Here is a 10319-nt window from a genome sequence, read left to right on the forward strand (position 1 = left end):
AAAAAACTGATTTTTTAAAAAAAAACTTAGTAATGGCGAACAAGTAATGGCGCACTGTCCACCGGTGAGCCATTACTAACATTTTTTTTTCAAAACTACTAATGGCGCACCGTGGGTGTGGTGCGCCATTACTATGTCAACTAGTAATGACGCACTATCCTACGGTGCATCATTAGTAACAAATTTTTTTATTCTTTTTTTCAAAACTATTAATGGCGCACCACACACCAGGTGCGCCATTAGTAATATATTACTAATGGTGCACCTGTATGTGGTGCGCCATCATCTATAGCCGTTTTTCTAGTAGTGCGTGCTGCTTCTCCAAGTTTGCTCATGCCACTCCTGATTCCCAAGCAACCATGGGACATGATTTCCATGGATTTCGTGGATGGCCTTCCGCAATCCAGTAAGTTCAACTGCCTGCTAGTCATTGTGGACAAACGCACCAAGTTTGCGTACTTCCTGCCGCTCGCACATCCATACACTGTTGCATCAGTGGCTCAACTGTACCTGCATCAAGTGTACAAAATCCACGGTTTGCCTGGTGCAGTAGTTTCAGACCGAGACCCAGTCTTCACAAGTCACTTCTGGCAAGAGCTGTTTTGGGGGGCAGGTACGGAACTCAAACTAAGCACTGCAAACCACCCCCAAACTGATGGTCAGACGGAGCGGGTTAATCATTGTGTTGAAACGTTCCTCCGTTGCTTCACACAAGCATGTTCGCGCAGATGGAGTTTCTGGATCCCTCTTGCTCAATTTTGGTACAACAATGCTCATCATTCCGCATTGGCATGACGCCATTCAAGGCCATGTTCGGGTATGAGCCGCGCCATTGGGGCATCTCTGCTGACAACATTTGCTCAGTTCCCGCTCTTCAATCGTGGCTGGACAAGCGCGCCACTGTCCAGAGCCTATTGCAGCAGCACCTTAACAGGGCACAACAAGTGATGAAGGAACAAGCCGATAAGAAGCGCTCCTTTCGGGTATTCGAGGTGGGTGACAAAGTTTATCTCAAGCTCCAACCATATATCCAATCATCGGTGGCCCCGAGGGCAAACCACAAACTCCAGTACAAGTTCTATGGGCCTTTCCCGATCATCGCCAAGATCAATGAGGTGGCGTACAAGCTACAGCTTCCCCCTCATGCTATGGTGCACCCAGTGTTTCATGTCTCCCTCCTCCGTCGCGCCCTTGGCCCTGGTATGTCAGTCGAACCTCAACTGCCACATTGTACTGACGACCTCGCTGTACCCGTAGCAGTCCTTCAAACCAGATGGCGCAAGCAAAAGGATGGCGTCCGCGAACAAGTGAAGATACAGTGGTCTAACTCCACAACTCTGGGCACTACCTGGGAAGACAAGGTAAGCCTGATGGCCAGGTTTCCTCATGCAGAGGCTTGGGATCAAGCCTCGTCTCAAGGAGAGGGGGGTGTCAACGCCCCTGACAAGCATGACCTGCAGGGCAGCGCCTCCACCAACAACCACGCTGCCCAGCGGCCCACGCGGATCAGGCGACCCAGCCCACGAACCAGCGGGGCGGAATGGACGCGCTAAGGCCCACTACGTCCACTACAAGTGCGAGCAACCAGGAGGAGCCGGGCATCCAGTGGATCAGGCGATTCTAGACGGCGGCAACCCTAGCTCCTCAGTTCTTCATGTATTCCCACTAGATGCAACAATTCCCCAATCTCCTGTAATTCGATCTGTACTGCTACTACTTCAGAGAGTGACTAGATCGATCCTACTCCATCCCGCTCGCTACCTAACACATGAGTCGACAAGAAGAAATGTAAAACTAAATGTGATGAGACTGATGACGTTGATAAGTTAAGTGAACGTGTTTTCTGATCGACGCGATGACAGAGTGAGAGTGAGAGTGCGACAGAGAGCAGCCCGCTACCCAGTTGCAGAATGGGAGATGATACTTTTGCATGAGCAAACGCTGACATGAGGCAGGCGCCGGCGGCCTCTGGTACCATGGAAACCATGGCCTCCAGCCTCCGGTATTCCCTACATGTCCACGTCTCCCGTACCTCAGGTCTCACCGTCACCGTCACCCCAAGAGGATGTGGCCAAAAGGTGTAGTTTACTTACATGTGAGTACGAGTAAACCGCGTTGCAGAAAGGAGGATTGTTTAGTGTAATCAACTGCTGATCCTAAGAGGGGGGAGAAGATGCCCGGACGCTGCGTGCCTGCAGTGGACAGAATGAACTCTAGGTTGGCAGATTCCCAAGATGGAGCGATCTTTATCTTGCTGTGTGCTAAAACTAAAAGCAACACATTTCAATGGCCACCACAAAGCCTGATCTGATGTACTCGCAGCAAGTGGATAACACACTGACATTAGCACAGTGAGAGGCTGACAACAGCGCACAACTTGCGACACAAGCGGCACGCCGCATTTCCCAACCTCAGCGTGCGTCCGACAGTAACCTGAGGCACCCGGTTTCCGCCCACGAGTCCACAAACCATGCGCGCGCCCGTACGTACGTACGGTTACCCATGCCGACATCGGCATCTCCTATAAAACTACCAAGAGGAGCACCGCCATTTGGCAGGCAGCTGAGCACACTCACACGCACAGCAACGAACCAAGCACTCTGCACTACTCACTCAGCACGGTTATACCTGGAATCGTGCAGTTAGTCCTATGGCGAGCGGCGGCGGGAAGGCGACGGCCTCGTCCTGGGCGGCGGCGATGAGCGTGGGCGGGGGCACGGTGGAGGCGCTCAACAAGGAGCGGCACGCCTGGCTGTGCCGCTGCAACCGCCACGCGCTCCCGTGCGTCTTCCAGCAGCGCGCCGGCACCTCGGCCACCGGCAACGGCCCCTGCGGCAAGGGCAAGGCGGCGACCACTGCCGGTGGGATGGTGGCGAGGAGGAAGGTGAGGCAGGAGCAGGAGGAGGAGCTCCGGACTGTCATGTACCTCAGCAATTGGGGACCCAACAACTAACTTAGCTGAGTAGTCATTACTTACAGTCCTCTAGATCTTCTTAGAAGATGGCTAGATTGGTTTGTGCTAGTTGCACCAGTTCGTGTGGCTGGATGATGTGATCTGAATATGCATATTCACTCTCAGCTCGTGTAAGACACAGTACGGTACATACTACATAGTACTCCCATGATCCGGAAGGATTTCAGAAAAGCATAAATCCTGAATTTGCAGCATCGAGCGTCAAAGGCCTTGGTACAGTTCATCCCCGTTACTCGTTAGTCAGTCATATGACCAAGGGTAAACAGTGTCAATTCTGCTGTCAAAAAAGGGCATGTCCCGACTATTGTAGTCGATGCTGCGTGAACCAGCTAATCCAGCCTGAATTATTTTGCGGACAGAGCACTCGTCCTTGCTCGGTTGCTCCCATGCATATAAACATTACCTGCAGGCTGCGGTTGCACCAGCAGCCTGAATTGGTTCAGAAATGGCGGTCCATTTCGTTCGATCCCGAGGCACGCGAGCTGGTGCTAGAAGGACTTGCTTATGACAGGAATCCTAGTTCGTATTCCGAGTTCACCTTTGGAGCATCAGTTTCACGTACAAAACCATAATAACTGGTACATTCCTTCGTTTCGAGCGGAGGGCGACGCAGACCGCCGTTGGGCAAGGCTGCAGCCGGCAGTGTGAAGCCGCCAGCGTAGGGAGCTGCTCATAAAAACAAGGAATCAGCTTGGCTGCGGACAAAAATGTACTCCCTCCGTAAAGAAATATAATACAAGAAATATAATAAGTAGTGTTTATATCATTAAAGTAGTGATCTAAACACTCTTATATCTTATACTTTTATACACAGCGACAGCCTATGAGCAGAATGTACACAGCGACAGCCTATGAGCAGTTCAGAATGTACACAGCGACAGCCTATGAGCAGTACTTTGCTCACAACAGAACAAGGTATCCTGCTAACTCCAGGTATTGCATCCATTTGCTCCATCTGCTCAGAGTTCACTTGGTGGCCCTTTAGTGCCGGTTCTGCAACAGAACGTGGTGGCCATTTGCTCCAACAGAACGTGGTGGCCCTTTAGTGCCGGTTCTGCAACCGGCACTAAAGTGTGGGGACTAAAGGTCCCCCCCTTTAGTCCCGATTCAACACGGACCGCCACTAAAGGGCCACCACGTGGCACGAGCCCGCACCGGGGGCTGGGAGAACTTTAGTACCTGTTGATAACACCAACCGATACTAAAAGGTTTAGAGGGTTTTGGGTTTATGATTTCTTTTTACTTTAATTTTGTGTTTTTCATTTGATTCTTTTTCATTTATTGGTATTTTACGATACAACATATTGTACACATTATGCATAGATATAAATAGAAATTCTCGTGTGTATATATGATCGAATGTCTCGTACCACCATTCACACGTACACATGTATATATACAGTTTGGTATATATATACCCTTTCTCCTACATGGAGGCATTACCGCAGTAGCGGGTAATGGTATTCTCCTTTGGGATCTATGACATGGTCGAGCAAAAATTTCGTTGTTTCCTCTTGAATTGCTTGTAGGCGATCCTCCGGTAGGAGCTTATCCCGCATCTCTTGGAACTTTAAAGAAGGAGATCAATATGCATATATTAGTTGTGTGTGTATATATTAGATATCGATAATGATGTAATAATTGTGAATAGTGTTCTGGCAAACGTACCCATAGTTGTCTAGCAGATGTGCTCCTTTCGGACGCCATCATGCGAATGTACTCGCAAACGATGTATGCACATACATTAGTCCCCGACGCCTGCTTTATGGCCTTTAGGAGAATAGAATTCAACCAAATAATAATTAAGCAAGTATGATAATTAATGGTATTGAAACTAGAATTAAGATATGGTAGTAGTACTATACTGAACTAATTACCTTGGGTCGAGACCAATACAGCTTTTGTTTCCATTGGCCTGGAACCATTTTGATGAACTTTTCCCAAGCCCTGCCCGCCGGCAAAGAAAGTGAATAAAGGAGTTATTGATTAGTTGATATCAGGAATTGACGAACTGAAGAGGCCGAGATAATGATTGAAATTACCTTTTGACCATCCCCTTCACGATTTCATACTGAGTAGCTGGTTTAAGTAGTGAGTCCAGTAATACAACTTTTGCATCTTCAACTTGAATGATTAATAAGATCCGGTGAAAACTGCATGCGCACACGTTTGCATGTATTAATTAAGAGGGCATGTGCAAACACTCATCAGCTATCCTAAACCCTATATACACTTATTAACATCTAGCTAGTAAGCAAAAACTGAATTTGTAGTACAAGACAATGTGACTCACCCGAAGTATTAAGGAAGTAGTATATCTCGATTGGAATTTAGGCGCTTCAAGAACTCTACCAAGCTTTTTTGTGTGTCTTGTCTCGAATATTTTATTGTCCATGTCTCTTCATTAATGGTATTTGGTTCAATGACCCAATGCCATAGCGTCCAGCTTTTTTCATTTCGTAGATCTTCATGCTGCATAATACCGCAAAAAGAATATAGTGGGGATAATTACAGGTAATGATCAACGAGCACCAGCTAGCTTGAGACATAAGTTACAGACAGAAATCACTTACAGACAATAGCAACTGACGATAGATTTGTCGAGTGCGTCTTGATTGAATAACTGAAGCAGTTCTGTATACTCAACATACAGATCCTTCGCATGGAAGTAATGCTCTGGCCTGACTTTCAGCATGAGGGACTCTTCATCGGTAGTCTTGGTAATTTTCATGTACCATTCATGCAATTCATACATTCTCGTTGAGAGCTTCTTGACCTCCTCGGGCTTGACCATAGGTTCGCCGCGGACATATTTCCGTTTTAGCTCCTTCTCTTTAAAGGTTTCCATGATCTCCAATTCTAGGAGTTGTTCTACAGTGCATCCAATCTCTGCAGCCTGGATTATATGATCGTCGGTTATTACCAGTTGATCGGCCGCGCGGGTACTCACATGTGTTGGTACAATGAGCGGGGTGATCGATTGCACCGCCTGTTCTCTCAGCTGGGGAACAGTTTTTCCGCCTTTTTTGGCAGCTGCTTGGCTCAAGCTCGAGCTCGAGCTCAAGCCCTTTTTTTGTTGTGCTTGGTATGCCTTCCTGATTTGGCGCTCATAGTCTAAGTCAATAGGCTTGGGAGCTGGTGCTTTAGCCATACGAATAAAGTGGTCCACGACATGCTTAGACACTTTCTCCTTTGGCGGCGGTGGCGGTTTTGGTCCAAAATGGGCGTCCAATTGGGCCCTGCATTCGGCTGCGGTTTCCTCGTCGGTCCTGTCGTAAGGCCTCTTCGGAAGAGGCGCGAGGCTTGGACCAAATCGGTATCTTTTGCCTCCTATATTTGTACCGCTAGCCGCTATAGCTGTGGCACCTCTCTTCCGCTGTTTCTTAGGTGGTGGAGCACGCTGAGGTGGTGGAGACGGCTGACGCGGTGCCTGGCTTGGAGGAGGAGGACTGGGCTGACGCGCTGCTGGACTTGGAGGAGGAGGAGTGGCCTGACGCGATGTCGGACTTGGAGGAGGAGGAGTTGCCTAACGCGGTGCCGGACATGGTGGAGGAAGAGTGGCCTAACATGGTGGCGGATTTGGAGGAGCGGGAGTCTACTGACGCGGTGGCGGACTTGGAGGAGGAGTCTGCTAACGTGGTGTTGGTGGCCTTGGAAAGGTGATGCAGTCCTTTCTTCATAGAATGATACGATGTATGACCTCTCCTAGTGTGTGCTCGTCGTCACCTCCAGGAATGTCAAGCTCTAGCCCCGAATATTGTGCCACCACTTCATCAACCACGACACGAGCATAGCCAGCTGGAATCGGGGTGCAATGGAAAGTTGCTTCAGGGGGATTTGTATAAGCAACGGCGTCCGCCACCTTCATGGATATGTTCTTCATTTTGAAGTGTAGCTCACAATTAGTGTTATCCATGATGTCATCCACAGGGTATCTATCCAGAAGTGCCTCGCCCGGGGCGGAACCCACGCTGCTTCTCGGCATGGATGGGACGGTGCTATCCTCCAATGCTGGATCCGCTAGCTGTTGCCGCTGCTGAGACCCCCTTTCCTGGCTAAGTAAGTAGATCTGCTGCTGCTACCACTGGAAATCGAGTGCCAACTCCGCGTGCCTTGATTCTAGGCCCTGAAGGCGTTCTGCTTCCTGCTTTCTCTGCTCCTCCTCCAGCTTCCTCCTCTTCTCATCCTCCATCGTCTTTCTCGCACAACTTCTGTAGTCGGCGTTCCAGTCCTCAAACCCCTCATACCACGGAACAACGCCTTTGCCCCGTGTTCTTCCCGAGCATTCAAGATTTTCCCACGGCACGCGTAAGCTCGTCGTTCTCTCTGTTGGGCATGAACACCCCTGTTCGAGCCTCTTCTATTGCAACAAGTATTTTGAGGTCGTCCCCTTTAAGACTTGCCTTCTCCAAAACCTGGCAAGTCTTTGGGTCCAACGCCCCCCATGCGCATACAACCAAGTCCTAACCTTTTCGGGCCAAGTCGATGTAACTAGAATGATCCTACATCCACCATATGTTGCTCAGCCTTATCCCACTTAGGGCGGGCCACCGCGTAGCCACCTGGCCCCAGCTTATGGTAATGCTCCTTTTTCGCGGCATAGATCTTGTTTATTCTCGACCGTTCCTTAGCTAATTCCGATTCCTTGAATTTCACGAAAGCTGGCCAGTGATCTCTTTGCTTCTCTAGTGTTCCCGTGAATTCTGGAGTCTTCTTTCCTCCTCCGAGGTACTTGGCCCATATAGATTTCTTGTGGTTGTTGAATGCAACCGCCATCTTCCTAAGAGCAGCGTCCTTGACTTTCTGCACATCTGCATCTGTGAAATGATCTGATAGGGTGAGATGTTTCATGAGAGATTTCCAAAGAAGATCTTTTGCTCTTTGGTCAACAGAAGTAAGATCTGGACGTTCCTTTACTGGCTTCTTCCATTCTTGAATGGAGATCGGGATTTGGTCCTTCACAAGAACTCCGCACTGACAAACGAACTTGCCCGCATTCTTCTTAGGCCCGCTTGGTTCACCATTAGGTTTGATGGAATCGATGTTGTACTTTACGCCATCCTTCAACTTTTTGGCCGGGCCTCGCACTGTCCTGCTGCCTGAAGACAATTTGCTCGATCCGGAGGGCTGAAAGAAGAAGGATCGATTCGTTAATATATATATAATCATTTAAAACATGTGATGATCACCAGATGCCTGCTTCTATAAATATACCTCACCCATATTTGCTATTTCAAGATCATCATAGTTCTGGACCTCATAATTCGTTCGTCTTCATCGAATATCATATCACCCTCCCCGATATTGTTCAGATACCGGGAGCCGTCTTCTTCTTCATTATGATCACCTGGCCGGGGAGGGGAGCGTATGATCTCGAACATGGCCTCTTCTCCTTCTCTGCCGTCCGCCATAGCTTTTATTTAACTAATCCAGAAGAAATATAAAACAATTTAGTACGCATCTCGAATAATAGTAGATAATTGATATGCATTTCGAATAATAGAAGATAATAGATATGCATCTCGAAAGACAAAACTGAATCATAGTAGATAATATGCATCATCGAATACATCGTCTCGAATATCTCGAAGACATCATCTCGAATATCTTGAATAATAGTATATATAATAGATATGCATCTCGAATACATCGTCTCAAATATCTCAAATACATCACTAGCTAATGCAGATCGTCTACTATCGAATAATCTAGTTGACTCAAGGTGGACACCCAAAGAGAAGGAACCATGATACGTCTCCAACGTATCTATAATTTTTGATTGTTCCATGCAATTATATTACCCCTTTTGGATGTTTATGGGCTTTATTTTATACATTTATATCATTTTTGGGACTAACCTATTAACCGGAGGCCCAGCCCATATTGCTGTTTTTTTGCCTATATCAGTATTTCGAAGAAAAGGAATATTAAACGGAGTCCAAACGGAATGAAACCTTCGGGAGCGAGATTTTTGGAACGAACGTGATCCAGAGGACTTGGAGTGCAAGTCAAGAAGCAGCCGAGGCTCACACGAGATAGGAGGCTGCGCCCCCCTGTAGGGCGCGCCCTCTGTCTCGTGGGCCCCTCGGGCGGCCACCGACGTACTTCTTCCTCCTATATATACCTATGTACCCCGAAAACATCCAGGGGCACCACGAAACACAATTTCCACCACCGTAACCTTCTGTATCCGCGAGATCCTATCTTGGAGCCTTCGCCGGCACTCTGCCGGAGGGGGAATCAACCACTGAGGGCTTCTACATCAACATCCTTGCCCATCCGATGAGTTGTGATTAGTTTACCACAGACCCACGGGTCCATAGTTATTAGCTAGATGGCTTCTTTTCTCTTTTTGGATCTCAATACAATGTTCTCCCCCTCTCTTGTGGAGATCTATTCGATGTAAACTCTTTTTGTGGTGTGTTTGTCAAGATCCGATGAATTGTGGGTTTATGATCAAGTTTATCTATGAATAATATTTGAATCTTCTCTGAATTCTTTTATGTATGATTGAGTTATCTTTGCAAGTCTCTTCGAATTATCAGTTTGGTTTGGCCTACTAGATTGATCTTTCTTGCCATGGGAGAAGTGCTTAGCTTTGGGTTCAATCTTGCGGTGTCCTTACCCAGTGACAGAAAGGGTTGCAAGGCACGTGCTGTATTGTTGCCATCGAGGATAACAAGATGGGGTTTATATCATATTGCTTGAGTTTATCCCTCTACATCATGTCATCTTGCTTAATGCGTTACTCTGTTCTTATGAACTTAATACTCTAGATGCAGGCAGGGGTCGGTCGATGTGTGGAGTAATAGTAGTAGATGCAGGCAGGAGTCGGTCTACTTGTTATGAATGTGATGCCTATATGCATGATCATGCCTAGATAATCTCATAACTATGCGCTTTTCTATCAATTGCTTGACAGTAATTTGTTCACCCACCGTAATACTTATGCTATCTTGAGAGAAGCCTCTAGTGAAACCTATGGCCCCCAGGTCTATCTCTTATCATATTTGCTTTCAATCTACTTTTATTTGCATCTTTACTTTTTGCATCTATATTATAAAATACCAAAAATATATTTATCTTATCATACTATCTTTATTAGATCTCACTTTCACAAGTGGAAGTGAAGGGATTGACAACCCCTTTATCGCGTTGGTTGCGAGTTCTCAGTTTGCTTGTGTAGGTGGGTGGGACTTTTGAGGAGCCTCCTACTGGATTGATACCTTGGTTCTCAAAAAGTGAGGGAAATATTTACGCTACTATTGCTGCATCACCCTCTCCTCTTCGAGGAAAACCAACGCAAGCTCAAGGCGTAGCAAGAAGGATTTCTGGCGCTGTTGCC

The 10319-nt window shown here is 47.4% G+C and overlaps 1 protein-coding gene across 1 annotated transcript; it reads left to right on the forward strand.

Moving 5' to 3' along the window:
* The first annotated feature begins 2568 nt into the window (after window positions 1–2568).
* LOC123042547 (uncharacterized) lies at window positions 2569–3165 on the forward strand. Its single transcript, XM_044464978.1, has one exon. It carries the CDS (start codon window positions 2651–2653, stop codon window positions 2951–2953), a length of 303 nt encoding a protein of 100 aa, XP_044320913.1. The 5' UTR covers window positions 2569–2650; the 3' UTR covers window positions 2954–3165.
* Window positions 3166–10319: the final 7154 nt, after the last annotated feature.

The sequence above is a fragment of the Triticum aestivum genome, chromosome 2B (assembly GCF_018294505.1).
Source record: "Triticum aestivum cultivar Chinese Spring chromosome 2B, IWGSC CS RefSeq v2.1, whole genome shotgun sequence".
Classification (NCBI taxonomy): domain Eukaryota; kingdom Viridiplantae; phylum Streptophyta; class Magnoliopsida; order Poales; family Poaceae; genus Triticum; species Triticum aestivum.